Raw genomic sequence first — 20,841 nt, forward strand, 5'->3', positions numbered from 1 at the left:
TGGCCTTCTACTGTGGTCAAACAGCTTAAAATAGGGTGTCTGGACACTATACGGTACAAATATAGCACTGTACAGGAAAAACAATTATTTTTGCCGATATAAATGTATTGTAGGCAATACTCAGTAAGTTCTGTAGAATCTATTTATATGTGGTGTCATTTCACGGGGCTCTGAATAATACAGAGTGTTTCTGGCCTTTTACTCATTCCATTGGCCACAAGGAGAATCACTGTATATGGAATACATATTAGCTTTTAGAGCAAAAACTATTCTGGGTGCCGCAGTAAAAGTATTGTAGGGAATACTCAGTAGGGTCTGTATACTGTATATACTGTATGGTGTGATTCGTGTTGTGGCCAAGGGAATATATATAATGATAAATACAGGTTATTGACACGTTTCTACTATTACGTGGGGGACTTTTATTTGAAACATTTCCGAAATTCTGTGACCCTTAAGTACTTTTTCAGTGCTGCTGACGAGCCGCTGATCATTAGACCGCAGTATCGCAAGGCTTCCGGGAACGCTGGTGAAACAGACCAAGCCGACCAGGCAGGGTTTGAGAAGTGAGAAATTCTTCATTAGTTGTTAATTTTCTCGAAATCTAAAGGCACAACCTATATTCGAGCCAATGTCTTAAGTAGTTTAACATGTTATTACTCCAACCTCATGAAAGTGACAAACTGACACGTTATAATTTTCGTCAAAAACAACTTCATATCGAAGGAGTGCCTTTGATTTGACGGCTTGCACATGCGCAGTTCGGCGCCAGGCGACCCTTTGACGATTACGTGTTTCTACGCATGCGCTTTGCTAGCCAACGTCGCCATGACATCGCTTACAAGCGAGATCAGGTATTTCTATTGGAGAAGCAGTTTCGGACTATCTTCATACTGTACTGTCTTTGATTATACCTCAGTGGGGGAGATGGAATGGGGGGAAATGAAGGAACATACGTCGTTTCAAAGCATCAATGAGTAGATGGAAGAAACACACGCAACCAACGTTAAATTCGTTAGACGTAGTGAACTACAGCTCCCACAAACCATAGCGGAATTAACCTTTTCCGGGTTATTCGAATGTGCTAGTTATCAGCTGACAGCAGAAGGTGAGGATGGGACTTACTTTGATCACAATTCATTACTACGCTGAGAAAAACAAGGCAGACTTAGTATAAACCCGTCATATGAAACAAGATCCGTGTATTAAACTGCTTTTGAGTGTTTTTTTAACAGCCACCTGGCAAAAAGTAGGCATTTTTTACTTGGACGGGAAGCTAGGTAGCAGAGACAACGTGTGGAAAGCTGAATGATTTGTGTGTGTGTGTTCTGTTAACAAACCAAACACTTAAAATCCCATCATTGGTCTATGCATGCAATACTTGTATTCTATTCAATACTGCAAATGACTCAGCTAGCTATTTAGCTTCCATTCTGCAGTGCTGAGAGTAGCTAATCTATACTGTCTGCAAGTTGTGGCATGTTTCTCATACTGTTTTCTGACCTGTGTGTGCGCGCCAGGTGGATGTGTGTTCCGTTGGAAGGTGGAGTTGGTGAGCAGCGATGCCCCTGGAGGTGAAATGGCCGTTCCCACAGTGCCCCCAGCTGGCCTGGAAGGTGACCAGCACCCTGGTCATGGGCGTGGTGGGGTCCTACAGCTACTTCTGGACCAGTGAGTTACCACACACACCAGGGCAGCACGATTTGGACAAAATATCGAAATCGTTTTTTTTTTGGCCAGATATATTGCAATTACGATTTTAACCCGTCTTTGCTGACTGTACAAACAGGAACCATGACTTTGGCTATGTGATAGGTGATAGCCTCTGTGATTTCTATGTGTCTGCGGGATGTTTTTTGGTAGGGCGTAACACTTGAAAACGCGTCGGCAGTCAATGCCTGTTTAACGTAGGTGGCTGAGGGGCTTTGCTGCTGTTGGCCGCTTTTTTTTACCATGCAATCTTTGTAACGTAGGGGCTGGTTATTCTTCAAATGATTATGTACACTACCGGTCAAAAGTTTGGACGCCGACTCATTCAAGGGTTTTTCTTTATTTTTACTATTTTCTACATTGTAGAATAATAGTGAAGACATCAAAACTATGAAATAACACATATGGAATCATGTAGTAACCAAAAAAGTGTTAAACAAATCAATTTATATTTTAGATTCTTCAAAGTAGCCACCCTTTGCCTTGATGACAGCTTTGCACACTCTTGGCGTTCTCTCAACCAGCTTCATGAGGTAGTCACGTGGAATGCATTTCAATTAACAGGTGTGCCTTGTTAAGTTAATTTGTGGAATGTCTTTCCTTCTTAATGTATTTGAGCCAATCAGTTGTGTTGTGACAAGGTAGGGGTGGTATACAGAAGATAGCCCTATTTGGTAAAAGACCAAGTCCATATTATGGCAAGAACAGCTCAAATAAGCAAAGAGAAACAACAGTCCATCATTACTTTAAGACATGAAGGTCAGTCAATCCGGAAAATGTCAAGAACTTTGAACGTTTCTTCAAGTGTAGTCGCAAAAACCATCAAGCGCTATGATAAAACTGGCTCTCATGAGGACCGCCACAGGAAAGGAAGAACCAGAGTTACCTCTGCTGCAGAGGATAAGTTCATTAGAAAATTGCCTCAGAAATTGCAGCCCAAATAAATGCTTCACAGAGTTCAAGTCACAGACACATCTCAACATCAACTGTTCAGAGGAGACTGCGTGAATCAGGCCTTCATGGTCAAATTGCTGCAAAGAAACCACTACTAAAGGACACCAATACGAAGAAGAGACTTGCTTGGGCCAAGAAACACGAGCAATGGACATTAGACCGGTGGAAATGTGTCCTTTGGTCTGATGAGTCCAAATTTGAGATTTTTGGTTCGAACCGCCGTGTCTTTGTGAGACGCAGAGTAGGTGAACGGATCATCTCCACATGTGTGGTTCCCACCGTGAAGCATGGAGGAGGAGGTGTTATGGTGTGGGGGTGCTTTGCTGGTGACAATGTCAGTGATTTATTTAGAATTCAAGGCACACTTAACCAGCATGGCTACCCCAGCATCTGCAGCGATACGCCATCCCATCTGGTTTGGGCTTAGTGGGACTATCATTTGTTTTTCAACCGGACAATAACCCAACACACCTCCAGGCTGTGTAAGGGCTATTTTACCAAGAAGGAGAGTAATGGAGTGCTGCATCAGATGACCTGGCCTCCACAATCCCCCGACCTCAACCCAATTGAGATGGTTTGGGATGAGTTGGACCACAGAGTGAAGGAAAAGCAGCCAACAAATGCTCAGCATATGTGGGAAGTCCTTCAAGACTGTTGGAAAAGCATTTCAGGTGAAGCTGTTTGAGAGAATGCCGAGTGTGCAAAGCTGTCATCAAGGCAAATGGTGGCTATTTGAAGAATCTCAAATATAACATATATTTTGATTTGTTTAACACTTTCTTTGGTTACTACATGATTCCATATGTGTTATTTCATAGTTTTGATGTCTTCACTATTATTCTACAATGTAAAAAATAGTAAAAATAAAGAAAAACCCTTGAATGAGTAGGTGTGTCCAAACGTCTGACTGGTCCTGTACGTGTTGTGTTGCCACTACTGAGGCACTTTTTGCACAATACTTGCATTTGGTTGACATCAGATTTCCTGTAGGTGAAATACTGCCACACCACTGAAGATCCTTCGTTGGCACCAAATCAAAGTTCTCGTTAGCACTAGCAGCACTCCTGTTTCTGACACTCACTGAGGCAATGTCTCAGAGTTCCTAAACCTCATACTGTACTGTCTTTGGTAAAGCCCTTCTCTCCCCACCAGCATCTAACTGAGGTAAAGCCCTTTCTCTCCTCACCAGCATCTGAGGTAAAGCCCTTTCTCTCCCCACCAGCATCTAACTGAGGTAAAGCCCTTTCTCTCCCCACCAGCATCTGAGGTAAAGCCCTTTCTCTCCCCACCAGCATCTAACTGAGGTAAAGCCCTTTCTCTCCCCACCAGCATCTAACTGAGGTAAAGCCCTTTCTCTCCCCACCAGCATCTGAGGTAAAGCCCTTTCTCTCCTCACCAGCATCTAACTGAGGTAAAGCCCTTTCTCTCCCCACCAGCATCTAACTGAGGTAAAGCCCTTTCTCTCCCCACCAGCATCTGAGGTAAAGCCCTTTCTCTCCTCACCAGCATCTAACTGAGGTAAAGCCCTTTCTCTCCCCACCAGCATCTAACTGAGGTAAAGCCCTTTCTCTCCCCACCAGCATCTGAGGTAAAGCCCTTTCTCTCCTCACCAGCATCTAACTGAGGTAAAGCCCTTTCTCTCCTCACCAGCATTGAACTGAGGTTAAGCCCTTTCTCTCCCCACCAGCATCTGAGGTAAAGCCCTTTCTCTCCCCACCAGCATCTAACTGAGGTAAAGCCCTTTCTCTCCCCACCAGCATCTAACTGAGGTAAAGCCCTTTCTCTCCTCACCAGCATCTGAGGTAAAGCCCTTTCTCTCCTCATCAGCATCTGAGGTAAAGCCCTTTCTCTCCCCACCAGCATCTAACTGAGGTAAAGCCCTTTCTCTCCCCACCAGCATCTAACTGAGGTAAAGCCCTTTCTCTCCTCACCAGCATTGAACTGAGGTTAAGCCCTTTCTCTCCCCACCAGCATCTGAGGTAAAGCCCTTTCTCTCCCCACCAGCATCTAACTGAGGTAAAGCCCTTTCTCTCCCCACCAGCATCTAACTGAGGTAAAGCCCTTTCTCTCTCCACCAGCATCTAACTGAGGTAAAGCCCTTTCTCTCCCCACCAGCATCTAACTGAGGTAAAGCCCTTTCTCTCCCCACCAGCATCTAACTGAGGTAAAGCCCTTTCTCTCCCCACCAGCATCTAACTGAGGTAAAGCCCTTTCTCTCCTTACCAGCATCTAACTGAGGTAAAGCCCTTTCTCTCCTCACCAGCATCTCACTGAGGTAAAGCCCTTTCTCTCCCCACCAGCATCTCACTGAGGTAAAGCCCTTTCTCTCCCCACCAGCATCTAACTGAGGTAAAGCCCTTTCTCTCCCCACCAGCATCTAACTGAGGTAAAGCCCTTTCTCTCCCCACCAGCATCTAACTGAGGTAAAGCCCTTTCTCTCCCCACCAGCATCTAACTGAGGTAAAGCCCTTTCTCTCCCCACCAGCATCTAACTGAGGTAAAGCCCTTTCTCTCCCCACCAGCATCTAACTGAGGTAAAGCCCTTTCTCTCCTCACCAGCATCTAACTGAGGTAAAGCCCTTTCTCTCCCCACCAGCATCTAACTGAGGTAAAGCCCTTTCTCTCCTCACCAGCATCTAACTGAGGTAAAGCCCTTTCTCTCCCCACCAGCATCTAACTGAGGTAAAGCCCTTTCTCTCCCCACCAGCATCTAACTGAGGTAAAGCCCTTTCTCTCCTCACCAGCATCTAACTGAGGTAAAGCCCTTTCTCTCCCCACCAGCATCTAACTGAGGTAAAGCCCTTTCTCTCCTCACCAGCATCTAACTGAGGTAAAGCCCTTTCTCTCCTCACCAGCATCTAACTGAGGTAAAGCCCTTTCTCTCCCCACCAGCATCTAACTGAGGTAAAGCCCTTTCTCTCCCCACCAGCATCTAACTGAGGTAAAGCCCTTTCTCTCCTTACCAGCATCTAACTGAGGTAAAGCCCTTTCTCTCCTCACCAGCATCTAACTGAGGTAAAGCCCTTTCTCTCCTCACCAGCATCTAACTGAGGTAAAGCCCTTTCTCTCCTCACCAGCATCTAACTGAGGTAAAGCCCTTTCTCTCCTCACCAGCATCTAACTGAGGTAAAGCCCTTTCTCTCCTCACCAGCATCTAACTGAGGTAAAGCCCTTTCTCTCCCCACCAGCATCTAACTGAGGTAAAGCCCTTTCTCTCCTCACCAGCATCTAACTGAGGTAAAGCCCTTTCTCTCCTCACCAGCATCTAACTGAGGTAAAGCCCTTTCTCTCCCCACCAGCATCTAACTGAGGTAAAGCCCTTTCTCTCCTCACCAGCATCTAACTGAGGTAAAGCCCTTTCTCTCCTCACCAGCATCTAACTGAGGTAAAGCCCTTTCTCTCCTCACCAGCATCTAACTGAGGTAAAGCCCTTTCTCTCCCCACCAGCATCTAACTGAGGTAAAGCCCTTTCTCTCCCCACCAGCATCTAACTGAGGTAAAGCCCTTTCTCTCCTCACCAGCATCTAACTGAGGTAAAGCCCTTTCTCTCCTCACCAGCATCTAACTGAGGTAAAGCCCTTTCTCTCCTCACCAGCATCTAACTGCGCGCTCTAAGCGGGGACGCTTGTGATTGGCCAGCATGTGCATGCTATGCAGATTAAATTCAATGAATAGTTCCACCCTAACATACACTCCTCTCTCTCTGCTCTGTCTCTCTCTCTCTGTCTCTCTCTATCTGTCTCTCTCTCTCTCTCTCTCTCTCTCTCTCTCTGCTCTGTCTCTCTCTGTCTCTCCAGAGTATCTGAACTGTATTACGGTTCATAATCAGGATGTTCTATTTGACCTGATAGACCAACGTCCACCTGACACACCCCTCATCACACTGTCCAATCACCAGTCCTGCATGGACGACCCACACCTCTGGGGTAAGGACACACACTAGAATGGAGAGATTCCATACGAAACCCAGACAGGAGAGATTCCATACGAAACCCAGACAGGAGAGATTGCATACGAAACCCAGACAGGAGAGATTCCATACGAAACCCAGACAGGAGAGATTCCATACGAAACCCAGACAGGAGAGATTCCATACGAAACCCAGACAGGAGAGATTCCATACGAAACCCAGACAGGAGAGATTGCATACGAAACCCAGACAGGAGAGATTCCATACGAAACCCAGACAGGAGAGATTCCAAACGAAACCCAGACAGGAGAGATTGCATACGAAACCCAGACAGGAGAGATTCCATACGAAACCCAGACAGGAGAGATTCCATACGAAACCCAGACAGGAGAGATTCCATACGAAACCCAGACAGGAGAGATTCCAAACGAAACCCAGACAGGAGAGATTCCATACGAAACCCAGACAGGAGAGATTGCATACGAAACCCAGACAGGAGAGATTGCATACGAAACCCAGACAGGAGAGATTCCATACGAAACCCAGACAGGAGAGATTCCATACGAAACCCAGACAGGAGAGATTCCATACGAAACCCAGACAGGAGAGATTGCATACGAAACCCAGACAGGAGAGATTGCATACGAAACCCAGACAGGAGAGATTCCATATGAAACCCAGACAGGAGAGATTCCATACGAAACCCAGACAGGAGAGATTGCATACGAAACCCAGACAGGAGAGATTCCATACGAAACCCAGACAGGAGAGATTCCAAACGAAACCCAGACAGGAGAGATTCCATACGAAACCCAGACAAAAAAAGAGTGATTTGTAGGATTTTCACTAAATGTAATCCATAGACTGGTCCTTTGGAAGAAGGATTGTTGACATATATTTGACATTTGTATCTAAAAGCATAATTGAGAAATAATTTATCAAAGTTAGCATATTTATGACATTTTGGCCTTCAGTTTTTCCACATTTTGTTGTTACAGCCTGAATTTAAAATTGATTAAAGTGAGATTTTTGCGTCACTGGCCTACACACAATACCCCATAATGTCAAAGTGGAATTATGTTTTTTTGAAATTGTTACAAATTAATTAAAAATTAAAAGCTTAAATTTCTTGAGTCAATAAGTATTCAACCCCTTTCAAATGGCAAGTAAAGATTAGCTTAACAAGTCACATAGTAACTTGCATGGAATCACTCTGTGTGCAACAATAGTATTTAACATGATTTATTTTATGACTACCTCATCTCTGTACCCCACGCATACAATTATCTGTAAGGTCCCTCAGTCGAGCAGGGAATTTCAAACACAGATTAAACCACAAAGACCAGGGAGGATTTCCAACGCCTCGCTAAGAAGGGCACCTATTAGTAGATGGGGGTAACAATTTAAAAAGCAGACATTGAATATCCCTTTGAGCATGGTGAAGTTGTTAATTACATTTTGGATGGTGTATCAATACACCCAGTCACTACAAAAATACAGACGTCAGTGGGACAACCACATATTGATCACAGTAAGTACACTTCTTCAAACAAGCAGCTGTGAGCAAAGTCAGTGCAATCAGGGACAACTACATCTCGATCACAATAAGTACATTTCTTTAAACAAGTCAGTGCTAGCAGGTGAAATCAGTCAGGTGTTAGTTTAGACAAAAGACAGTGGTAGTAAAGGGGGAGTAGAAGGATTACTATTATACTATTCCAGGTATTCCTTAAAGAGGTGGGGTTTCAAGTGTCTCCGGAAGGTGGTCAGTGACTCCGCTGTCCTGGCGTCGTGGGGGAGCTTGTTCCACCATTGGGGTGCCAGAGCAGCGAATAGCTTTGACTGGGCTGAGCGGGAACTGTACTTCCGTAGAGGTAGGGGGGCTAGCAGGCCAGAGGTGGATGAAAGTAGTGCCCTCGTTTGGGTGTAGGGACTGATCAGAGCCTGAAGGTACGGAGGTGCCGTTCCCCTCACAGCTCCGTAGGCAAGCACCATGGTCTTGTAGTAGATGCAAGCCTCAACTGGAAGCCAGTGGAGTGTGCGGAGGAGCGGGGTGACGTGAGAGAATTTGGGAAGGTTGAACACCAGACGGGCTGCAGCGTTCTGGATAAATTGCAGGGGTTTAATGGCACAGGCAGGGAGCCCAGCCAACAGCGAGTTGCAGTAATCCAGATGGGAGATGACAAGTGCCTGGATAAGACCTGTGCCGCTTCCTGTGTAAGGCAGGGTCGTACTCTCTGAATGTTGTAGAGCATGAACCTGCAGGATCAGGTCACCGCTTTGATGTTAGCAGAGAACGACAGGGTGTTGTCCAGGGTCACGCCAAGGCTCTTCGCACTCTGGGAGGAGGACACAACGGAGTTGTCAACCGTGATGGCAAGATCATGGAGCGGGCAGTCCTTCCCCGGGAGGAAGAGCAGCTCTGTCTTGCCGAGGTTCAGCTTGAGGTGGTGATCCGTCATCCATACTGATATGTCTGCCAGACATGCAGAGATGCGATTCGCCACCTGGTTATCAGAAGGGGGAAAGGAGAAAATTAATTGTGTGTCGTCTGCGTAGCAATGATAGGAGAGACCATGTGAGGATATGACAGAGCCAAGTGACTTGGTGTATAGTGAGAATAGGAGAGGGCCTAGAACTGAGCCCTGGGGGACACCAGTGGTGAGAGCATGTGGTGCGGAGACAGATTCTCGCCACGCCACCTGGTAGGAGCGACCTGTCAGGTAGGACGCAAACCAATAGTGAGCCGCGCCGGAGATGCCCAGCTCGGAGAGGGTGGAGAGGAGGATCTGATGGTTCACAGTATCAAAGGCAGCAGACAGGTCTAGAAGGACAAGAGCAGAGGAGAGAGAGTTAGCTTTAGCAGTGCGGAGAGCCTCCGTGACACAGAGAAGAGCAGTCTCAGTTGAATGACCAGTCTTGAAACCTGACTGGTTAGGATCAAGAAGGTCATTCTGAGAGAGATAGCAGGAGAGTTGGCTAGAGACGGCACGCTCAATAGTTTTGGAGAGAAAATAAAGAAGGGATACTGGTCTGTAGTTGTTGACATCGGAGGGATCGAGTGTAGGTTTTTTGAGGAGGGGTGCAACTCTCGCTGTCTTGAAGACGGAAGGGACATAGCCAGCGGTCAAGGATGAGTTGATGAGCGAGGTGAGGTAAGGGAGAAGGTCTGGAGAAGAGAGGAGGGGATAGGGTATACTTATAACACTAACGCTATCTACTAGCTAGTTCAATTTCTCTCACGATTCTAATAAAAAATAAAATACTAAAAACAGTATATTATTGACCTAAAATGTTAGCTGCGTTAGCCCAGTCGCTAGCTGATCCAGGATCAGTGATACATTGAGCAACCATGTACTGTCTATCTATGGGAACAACTACAATCATTTTGCAAGCAACATTGCTAAAATGAATGAAATAAAATATAATGAATATAATATATACCTGTAATTGTCATCTCCTTATTAGCTACTGTACCTAAATTAAAAGGGTTGGATTTGCAGTAAACAATTTCATTATGTCAGCACTTAAAAGGCACAAAATCTGCTATATGGTTAGCCTCATAATGTACATTGTCTGCTGGGTATCATTTTAAATTGAGAACATATAGCTAGCTCAACATGTTAAACCATCCTAACCCTAACCCAAATGGATTCAACATGGCTGATATACTGAGAGAGAGTGACAATCAAATACAGATTGGAGGTCTTACAACTAGACAAAAAGGAAATGTTGATTTGAGAAAACACCACAGAAACACATTAGAGACAGAACCCCTTCCCCTCTATTGCAGTGATATGTGATTAATCAACACTAGTTCATTTTGAATAATAGTTTAATAATTAAAACAAGTTTAAACACTTCACTTCAAAGAGTCAACACTTCATCACATCAAAATGTACAAATACGCTAACTGGTATGTAAAGATTAGACATCTTAGTCTAAACAACAATAGATCATTGTTATTATTTCCAGTAGGTTATTATTACTAAAGCATTATTTCAGGTGAACAAAAAAAAGTCCATACCAGCAGTGGCCAACGTTGCTCCACTGATCCCTGATCTACAGGGGGAGCAGACCTGATCCCTGATCTACTGGGGGGGGCAGACCTGATCCCTGATCTACTGGGGGGGGCAGACCTGATCCCTGATCTACAGGGGGAGCAGACCTGATCCCTGATCTACTGGGGGGGCAGACCTGATCCCTGATCTACTGGGGGGGGCAGACCTGATCCCTGATCTACAGGGGGAGCAGACTTCTATTCCAGCACAGCAATAAAACCGCACGCTTGATTATCAACTCATTAGGTTTGATATGTTGAATCAGGTGTGTTATTGCTGGGCTGGAACAGAACCCTGCACATCCAGCAGACCTCCAGCAGGGTTGGACTGCTCCAATTGTAATAGGTTTTAAACATTGTGTGTGATGTTTACCTGTATTTGCTAACATAGGTACACACAGTGGCAACCCGTCATTCAGGGCTTTTTTTGGGGGGGGGGGGGGGGGTTTGCAGGCATTAATAGGTGTCACATATCAGTTTGCAAACAATGTAAAAAAATAAAATAATAATTGAGTTAATAAAACCTCCATACAAACATGGTCTCTTTTCTGCTTTCTTGAGTAAGGCAGCTCCAAAATGCAGGTGTTTCAGCCTGGCTCAGTGCTTTCTGTGGTGGTGGGGCAGCCAGCGGAAAATACGGAGCGTAGGGTTTGGTAATGTTCTCTAATAGCGCCGTGATTGGCTCAGTGTTCTGTCACTCGTGGGGATACTACGTGATTGGCTCAGTGTTCTGTCACTCGTGGGGACACTACGTGATTGGCTCAGTGTTCTGTCACTCGTGGGGATACTACGTGATTGGCTCAGTGTTCTGTCACTCGTGGGGACACTACGTGATTGGCTCAGTGTTCTGTCACTCGTGGGGATAGTATGTCTAAGGGTAGAGCTCGAAAATTCAAGCCCCTTGGGTGCTGCCATAGTTACATTAGAAATGCCCATTCAAGAAGGCTCAAGGTCATTGGCCACAGATAAAATGTCAAATCACAGTAGCTTTGATTGGACTGATCATGTCAACATCATACTTTCAAAATCTTAGCTAGCAGTCATCATCATGAATCAAGTCGACAATCTACTGGCAAATCCTTTTCAATCCTTGTCATATGAAGAGAAATTATAGATAAAACGTATCGTGTTCATCGGCCATTGGACATAAACATTACACAACAAGTTGGAAATCACAAATTCAATGAGTGGTTTGGAAGGAATCAGTGACAGTGGCTAACTGCAAGCATTGCAAAGCAATCACTAGCCTGCTATTCAGTGGAGTGGCTGTGTGGTCCCAAATCTGGGATTAAGGGTCTCTCTTCCGAGTTTTAAAATGATAAATGTTCAGCATTGGCCATGCTGTCAATGAAGCATGATTTGTGCTGTGCTCAAAACAACTAACTTGGAATTGCGAAATCTGACCAGTGAGATCAAGACAACTGGGAACTCAGGAAAAACAAGCTCCGACTGGGAAAATACTTTTTGAACGGTCATCCAACTCGGAATTGTAAGTCGGGAACTCGGGCCTCTTTCTAGAGCTCCGACCTGAAGATCACTGACGTCATCATGATTCAACCTTGCTTTTTGCGAGTTCCCAGTTGTCTTGAAAGCACCATAAATCCAGGTGTACAGGGAGAACACTGTAAGAACGGCCCATGTTCTGAATTCTGTCGCTGTACATTTCAAAAGTGCTGAACAAATAATTATATTGACTACATCCATCATAGCTCGCTCATTAACATCTTAATCGAAATTACGGATTGCCTCTTATCCGCTCGTCGTCCCATTATGCCGTAGTTTGTACATCTCAATTGTCAGTAGAAACCACATTTGTTTAAGCAAGTCAGCCATATCAGCTATGTGTTTTTAAAAGGCAGTAAATGAGGCTGAATGAACTGTTTCGCTGCCAGACAAGGCTCCTCTGATAGCCAGGTGGAGCAGTGGTAAGGTGTTGGGACAGCTGCCTCTGATAGCCAGGTGGAGCAGTGGTAAGGTGTTGGGACAGCTGCCTCTGATAGCCAGGTGGAGCAGTGGTAAGGTGTTGGGACAGCTGCCTCTGATAGCCAGGTGGAGCAGTGGTAAGGTGTTGGGACAGCTTTATGGAGGCCCTAACAGTTTGTGGGCCCCGTTTGTCACAGTTATAGTGCAATTAATGTATTGTTTAGTGTCATGTTGTGTAGTGGCTTTGCTGGCATCCATCCCACTTTTACATTCTAAAATCGCCACTGGGTACACATATAACCCTTGACATATAGGATATACCCTTAGCCTTGGGACATTCATCGGGACCTCTTCATCTGCAGACAGGGTTTCACAGCTCTCTGTGTCTGAGGACAGAAAACATCACAAAGAAACAGGCTTCATTATACTCTAATTAGACAGCACTGAATGGAATGTTGCTATTATCTCTCTGTCCTCAAAGTTTTCTCTCTAGGGACTAGAACTGGAGAATCTTTTCATAATGTCGTCCCACAAAATGACCTGCCCTGTCCTGTAGCCCTGTCCTGTAGCCCTGTCCAGTAGCCCTGTCCTGTAGCCCTGTCCAGTAGCCCTGTCCAGTAGCCCTGTCCAGTAGCCCTACCCTGTAGCCCTGTGCAGTAGCCCTGTGCAGTAGCCCTGTCCAGTAGCCCTGTCCTGTAGCCCTGTCCTGTAGCCCTGTCCTGTAGCCCTGTCCTGTAGCCCTGTCCTGTAGCCCTGTCCTGTAGCCCTGTCCAGTAGCCCTGTCCAGTAGCCCTGTCCTGTAGCCCTGTCCAGTAGCCCTGTCCAGTAGCCCTGTCCTGTAGCCCTGTCCAGTAGCCCTGTCCTGTAGCCCTGTCCTGTAGCCCTGTCCAGTAGCCCTGTCCAGTAGCCCTGTCCTGTAGCCCTGTCCAGTAGCCCTGTCCTGTAGCCCTGTCCTGTAGCCCTGTCCTGTAGCCCTGTCCAGTAGCCCTACCCTGTAGCCCTGTCCTGTAGCCCTGTCCTGTAGCCCTGTCCTGTAGCCCTGTCCTGTAGCCCTGTCCAGTAGCCCTGTCCTGTAGCCCTGTCCAGTAGCCCTGTCCTGTAGCCCTGTCCTGTAGCCCTGTCCTGTAGCCCTGTCCAGTAGCCCTGTCCAGTAGCCCTGTCCAGTAGCCCTGTCCTGTAGCCCTGTCCAGTAGCCCTGTCCTGTAGCCCTGTCCTGTAGCCCTGTCCTGTAGCCCTGTCCAGTAGCCCTGTCCTGTAGCCCTGTCCTGTAGCCCTGTCCTGTAGCCCTGTCCTGTAGCCCTGTCCTGTAGCCCTGTCCTGTAGCCCTGTCCAGTAGCCCTGTCCTGTAGCCCTGTCCAGTAGCCCTGTCCTGTAGCCCTGTCCAGTAGCCCTGTCCTGTAGCCCTGTCCTGTAGCCCTGTCCAGTAGCCCTGTCCTGTAGCCCTGTCCTGTAGCCCAGTAGCCCTGTCCAGTAGCCCTGTCCTGTAGCCCTGTCCAGTAGCCCTGTCCTGTAGCCCTGTCCAGTAGCCCTGTCCAGTAGCCCTGTCCTGTAGCCCTGTCCAGTAGCCCTGTCCTGTAGCCCTGTCCAGTAGCCCTGTCCTGTAGCCCTGTCCTGTAGCCCTGTCCTGTAGCCCTGTCCAGTAGCCCTGTCCTGTAGCCCTGTCCAGTAGCCCTGTCCTGTAGCCCTGTCCTGTAGCCCTGTCCAGTAGCCCTGTCCAGTAGCCCTGTCCTGTAGCCCTGTCCAGTAGCCCTGTCCTGTAGCCCTGCCCTGTAGCCCTGCCCTGTAGCCCTGTCCTGTAGCCCTGTCCAGTAGCCCTGTCCAGTAGCCCTGTCCAGTAGCCCTGTCCTGTAGCCCTGTCCTGTAGCCCTGTCCAGTAGCCCTGTCCAGTAGCCCTGTCCTGTAGCCCTGTCCTGTAGCCCTGTCCTGTAGCCCTGTCCTGTAGCCCTGTCCAGTAGCCCTGTCCAGTAGCCCTGTCCTGTAGCCCTGTCCAGTAGCCCTGTCCAGTAGCCCTGTCCTGTAGCCCTGTCCAGTAGCCCTGTCCTGTAGCCCTGTCCTGTAGCCCTGTCCTGTAGCCCTGTCCTGTAGCCCTGTCCAGTAGCCCTGTCCTGTAGCCCTGTCCAGTAGCCCTGTCCTGTAGCCCTGTCCTGTAGCCCTGTCCTGTAGCCCTGTCCAGTAGCCCTGTCCTGTAGCCCTGTCCTGTAGCCCTGTCCTGTAGCCCTGTCCAGTAGCCCTGTCCTGTAGCCCTGTCCTGTAGCCCTGTCCAGTAGCCCTGTCCAGTAGCCCTGTCCTGTAGCCCTGTCCTGTAGCCCTGTCCAGTAGCCCTGTCCAGTAGCCCTGTCCTGTAGCCCTGTCCTGTAGCCCTGTCCAGTAGCCCTGTCCTGTAGCCCTACCCTGTAGCCCTGTCCAGTAGCCCTGTCCTGTAGCCCTGTCCAGTAGCCCTGTCCTGTAGCCCTGTCCTGTAGCCCTGTCCAGTAGCCCTGTCCTGTAGCCCTGTCCTGTAGCCCAGTAGCCCTGTCCAGTAGCCCTGTCCTGTAGCCCTGTCCTGTAGCCCAGTAGCCCTGTCCAGTAGCCCTGTCCTGTAGCCCTGTCCAGTAGCCCTGTCCAGTAGCCCTGTCCAGTAGCCCTGTCCTGTAGCCCTGTCCAGTAGCCCTGTCCAGTAGCCCTGTCCTGTAGCCCTGTCCTGTAGCCCTGTCCAGTAGCCCTGTCCTGTAGCCCTGTCCTGTAGCCCTGTCCAGTAGCCCTGTCCAGTAGCCCTGTCCAGTAGCCCTGTCCTGTAGCCCTGTCCTGTAGCCCTGTCCAGTAGCCCTGTCCTGTAGCCCTGTCCTGTAGCCCTGTCCAGTAGCCCTGTCCAGTAGCCCTGTCCTGTAGCCCTGTCCAGTAGCCCTGTCCTGTAGCCCTGTCCTGTAGCCCTGTCCTGTAGCCCTGTCCAGTAGCCCTGTCCTGTAGCCCTGTCCAGTAGCCCTGTCCAGTAGCCCTGTCCTGTAGCCCTGTCCAGTAGCCCTGTCCTGTAGCCCTGTCCTGTAGCCCTGTCCTGTAGCCCTGTCCTGTAGCCCTGTCCTGTAGCCCTGTCCAGTAGCCCTGTCCTGTAGCCCTGTCCAGTAGCCCTGTCCTGTAGCCCTGTCCTGTAGCCCTGTCCTGTAGCCCTGTCCAGTAGCCCTGTCCTGTAGCCCTGTCCAGTAGCCCTGTCCAGTAGCCCTGTCCAGTAGCCCTGTCCTGTAGCCCTGTCCAGTAGCCCTGTCCTGTAGCCCTGTCCTGTAGCCCTGTCCTGTAGCCCTGTCCTGTAGCCCTGTCCAGTAGCCCTGTCCTGTAGCCCTGTCCAGTAGCCCTGTCCTGTAGCCCTGTCCTGTAGCCCTGTCCAGTAGCCCTGTCCTGTAGCCCTGTCCTGTAGCCCTGTCCTGTAGCCCTGTCCAGTAGCCCTGTCCAGTAGCCCTGTCCTGTAGCCCTGTCCTGTAGCCCTGTCCAGTAGCCCTGTCCAGTAGCCCTGTCCAGTAGCCCTGTCCTGTAGCCCTGTCCAGTAGCCCTGTCCTGTAGCCCTGTCCTGTAGCCCTGTCCTGTAGCCCTGTCCAGTAGCCCTGTCCAGTAGCCCTGTCCTGTAGCCCTGTCCAGTAGCCCTGTCCTGTAGCCCTGTCCAGTAGCCCTGTCCTGTAGCCCTGTCCTGTAGCCCTGTCCTGTAGCCCTGTCCAGTAGCCCTGTCCAGTAGCCCTGTCCTGTAGCCCTGTCCTGTAGCCCTGTAGCCCTGTCCAGTAGCCCTGTCCAGTAGCCCTGTCCTGTAGCCCTGTCCAGTAGCCCTGTAGCCCTGTCCAGTAGCCCTGTCCAGTAGCCCTGTCCAGTAGCCCTGTCCAGTAGCCCTGTAGCCCTGTCCTGTAGCCCTGTCCTGTAGCCCTGTCCTGTAGCCCTGTCCTGTAGCCCTGTAGCCCTGTCCAGTAGCCCTGTCCAGTAGCCCTGTCCTGTAGCCCTGTCCAGTAGCCCTGTCCAGTAGCCCTGTAGCCCTGTCCTGTAGCCCTGTCCAGTAGCCCTGTCCAGTAGCCCTGTCCTGTAGCCCTGTCCTGTAGCCCTGTCCTGTAGCCCTGTCCTGTAGCCCTGTCCAGTAGCCCTGTCCAGTAGCCCTGTCCTGTAGCCCTGTCCTGTAGCCCTGTCCTGTAGCCCTGTCCTGTAGCCCTGTCCAGTAGCCCTGTCCTGTAGCCCTACCCTGTAGCCCTACCCTGTAGCCCTGTCCAGTAGCCTGCACTCTCCCTTTACTGACAGCTGGAGCTGCAATTTCACCCTCATCCATGGCTGTTATCTACAAATACATTTGGAGACTGTTTTTAATTTACAATGATCACATCAAGATAGCTAGCTAATAGGAAGTTAGCTAGCTGATGAGATTTAATTCACTTACCTAAACACTGTGTAAAGTTAGCTAGCAATCGAGCAGCTCAGTTGTTAGCCTACAAAGTGACCTACCGTAGGTAGCTCGATAGCTAGCTAATAATACATACTTTTTTAACATTTTCAATATGTATTTACTTACTTGAATAGGTTCTGCCTCCGTTTTCAGGGTCCTTACAAAAACGAAATAATGGACAATCTTCATGATTTTTTTTTCAGTGGTAGCAGAGTGCATCCATGTGGATGAACGGAGACAGGGCAATGGTAGCAGCCAATATGTGTTACACCTGTGCTGGCTTGTCCAGCTTGTTAATGGGAAGGTGTTTCACCTGTGCTGTCCCAGGTGATATTTAAGAGCGGCTGGCCCAGTGCTCCAGTTGTCCTGGGAGATGTGGAGGTTCAACACCTTTAGTTGTCTCTTCCTATTTGATTTCTAGTCAAACAATCCTTTATCTGATCTTCTCTGTTTTCGTTTTGCTCCACTTGTTGGTTTGCTTCCTGTCTTTCAGTTTGTTTGTTTTTCTTTAGTTTGCCTCTTCTTGGGCAGATTTAGTGGGTCTCATGGTGGGGGTCTTTTAGGTCCCAGGTGTTGTTGCTAGTCAACGTTCAGTGGACCCCCCATGAGTGCCTTTCAGAACCCCTCCTAAAACCCCACCTGTTTCGTTTTGGTTGTTAGTGACTCTTTGTTAGTTCCCCCTTCTGTTTGAGTGACCATTGTTGGTTTTCTTGCTGGGGGACGTAACACATCATGTACTCTACCGGCATATCACATCATGTACTCTACCGGCATATCTAGAAAGTGTGTGCCTTCAGGCCTGGAGGAAAGCAAAAGTAATTCCCCTACCTAAGAATAGTAAAGCCCCCTTTACTGGCTCAAATAACCGACCAATCAGCCTGTTACCAATACTTAGTAAAGTTTTGGGAAAAAATTGTGTTTGACCAGATACAATGCTATTTTACAGTAAACAACATCATGCTTATAGGGAAGGACATTCAACAAGCACTTACACAAATGACTGATGATTGATGATAAAAATATTGTTGGGGCTGTTTTGTTAGACTTCAGTGCAGCTTTTGACATTATCGATCATAGTCTGCTGTTGGAAAAACTTATGTGTTATGACTTTACACCCCCTGCTATAATGTGGAAACAGAGTTACCTGTCTAACAGAACACAGAGGGTGTTCTTTAATGGAAGCCTCTCCAACATAATACAGGTAGAATCAGGAATTCCCCAGGGCAGCTGTCTAGGCCCATTACTTTTTTCAATCTTTACTAACGACATGCCACTGGCTTTGAGTAAAGCCAGTGTGTCTATATATGCGGATGACTCAACACTATACACGTCAGCTACCACAGTGACTGAAATGACTGCAACACTTAACAAAGAGCTGCAGTTAGTTTCGGAATGGGTGGCAAGGAATATGTTAGTCCTAAATATTTCTAAAACTAAAAGCATTGTATTTGGGACTAATCATTCACTAAACCCTAAACCTCAACTAAATCTTGTAATGAATAATGTGGAAATTGAGCAAGTTGAGGAGATTAAACTGCTTGGAGTAACCCTGGATTGTAAACTGTCATGGTCAAAACATATTGATACAACAGCAGCTAAAATGGAGAGAAGTCTGTCTATAATAAAGCGCTATTCTGCCTTAACAGCACTATCAACAAGGCAGCTCCTACAGGTCCTAGTTTTGTCGCACCTCGAATCCTGTTCAGTCGTGTGGTCAGGTTCCACAGAAGGACTTAGGAAAATTGTAGTTGGCTCAGAACAGGGCAGCACGGCTGGCCCTTAGATGTACACAGAGAGCTAACATTAATAATATGCATGTCAATATCTCCTGGCTCAAAGTGGAGGAGAAATTGACTTCATCACTACTTGTATTTATGAGAGGTATTGACATGTTGAATACCCCACAAGACATGCCACCAGAGGTCTCTTCACAGTCCCCAAGTCCAGAACAGACTATGGGAGGACCACAGTACTACATAGAGCCATGACTACATGGAACTCTATTCCACATCAGGTAACTGATGCAAGCAGTAGAATCAGATTTAAAAAACACCTTATGGAACAGCGGGGATTGTGAAGCAAAACAAACATAGGCAAAGACACATGCACACACACACACATGATAACATACACACTATACACACACGTACACATGGACTTTGTATTGTATATATGTGGTAGTAGAGTAGGGGCCTGAGGGCACACAGTGTGTTGTGAAATCTGTTATGAATGTCTTGTAATGTTTTTAAACTGCCTTAATTGTGCTGGACCCCATGAAGAGTAACTGCTGCCTTGGAAGCAGTTAATGGGGATCCATAATAAATACAAATATCAAAGATCCAGGTTGGGATATCTGTTAGTTGTAAAGTTATGGCGTAGGAGCCCTCCTATCCACAGCCTGCAAATCACCAGCAGAGGGTGACATTTTGAAATCATTTCCCATTCACTCTGTTGGGAATGTTTACTAATTGGATCATAACTCTAAAAGTAGCAGAGATCCCACTCTGGGACTTTGATAAGCATGTAGAGTATATCATTTGCAACAATATATTGAAAACTTTTGCCAAATCAAATATGGTATATTTTCAATATTCATGTTTTATATTTTTTAAATATTCCCTCTCTCTCTCTAACAGGAGTTCTGCGACTCAGACAGCTTTGGAACTTCAACAAGATGCGCTGGTAAGTGATGCTGTGTTTATTAGGTGTGCCATACATACTCATATTATTATTAATATTGTTGTGGGACTTGAGAAGCAAAAGCCGCCACTTAAATCTTCAACCTTCTTCTTCGTCTTCTTCTTACTATTTAGGAGAGGCTTGAGAAGCAAAAGCTGCCACTTAAATCTTCGTTCTTCTTCTTTAGCACGCTACTCCTCGTGCAGACTGGTCTCACTTGAGTTGCTTGGTTACAACTTTATGATATATTTTCTACATTCTAAATCTCCCCATTGTGACATCATCACTTCCAACATTCCATTCACTGTAAATACAACTTTTGACATAAATCAGCTACTTTGTTAACTTAGACCAGGGTTTCCTCGATCCTCGGGACCCCAAGGGGTGCACGTTTAATTTTTTGCCCTAGCACTACACAGCTGATTCAAATAATCAACTAATCATCAAGGTTTCATCATTTGAATGAGCTGTGTAGTATTTGTATTTGTATTTCATTAAGGCAGTTATACATTTAAAAAACATTACAATACATTCATAACAGATTTCACAACATATTAAATGTGTGCCCTCAGGCCTGTACTCTACTACCACACAGAATCCATGTGTACGTATGTATAGTGCGTATGTTATCGTGTGTTTGTATGCATGTGTCTATGTTTGTGTTGCTTCACAGTCCCCACTGTTCCATAAGGTGTATTTGTATCTGTTTTTTTCATCTAATTTTACTACTGGCATGAGTTATTTGATGTGGAATAGAGTTCCATGTAGTCATGGCTCTATGTAGTACTGTGTGCCTCCCATAGTCTGTTCTGGACATGGGGACTGTGAAGAGACTTCTGGTGGCATGTCTTGTGGGGTATGCATGGGTGACCGAGCTGTGCGCCAGTAGTTCAAACAGACAGCTCGGTGCATTCAACATGTCAATACCTCTCATAAATACAAGAAGTGATAAAGTCAATCTCTCCTCCACTTTGAGCCAGGAGAGATTGACATGCATATTATTAATGTTAGCTCTCAGTGTACATCCAAGGGCCAGCCGTGCTGCCCTGTTCTGAGCCAATTGCAATTTTCCTAAGTCCCTCTTTGTGGCACCTGACCACACGACTGAACAGTAGTCCAGGTGTGACAAAACTAGGACCTGTAGGACCTGCCTTGTTGATAGTGTTGTTAAGAAAGCAGAGCAGCGCTTTATTATGGACAGACTTCTCCCGATCTTAG

The 20,841-nt window shown here is 47.3% G+C and overlaps 1 protein-coding gene across 1 annotated transcript in view; it reads left to right on the forward strand.

Annotated features, from left to right (window-relative positions):
- The first annotated feature begins 1,524 nt into the window (after positions 1-1,524).
- Positions 1,525-20,841, forward strand: part of LOC311148201 (tafazzin-like) — a 39,698-nt gene continuing 20,381 nt past the window's right edge. The window contains exons 1-3 of the mRNA XM_084185081.1: positions 1,525-1,671; positions 6,462-6,590; positions 19,581-19,626. Of these exons, the coding sequence (XP_084041207.1) occupies positions 1,563-1,671; positions 6,462-6,590; positions 19,581-19,626 (284 nt within the window). The 5' untranslated portion in view covers positions 1,525-1,562. The remainder of the gene's footprint in view (positions 1,672-6,461; positions 6,591-19,580; positions 19,627-20,841) is intronic.

Source organism: Coregonus lavaretus (genome assembly GCF_964263955.1).
Source record: "Coregonus lavaretus genome assembly, chromosome: 20".
Taxonomy (NCBI): Eukaryota; Metazoa; Chordata; class Actinopteri; order Salmoniformes; family Salmonidae; genus Coregonus; species Coregonus lavaretus.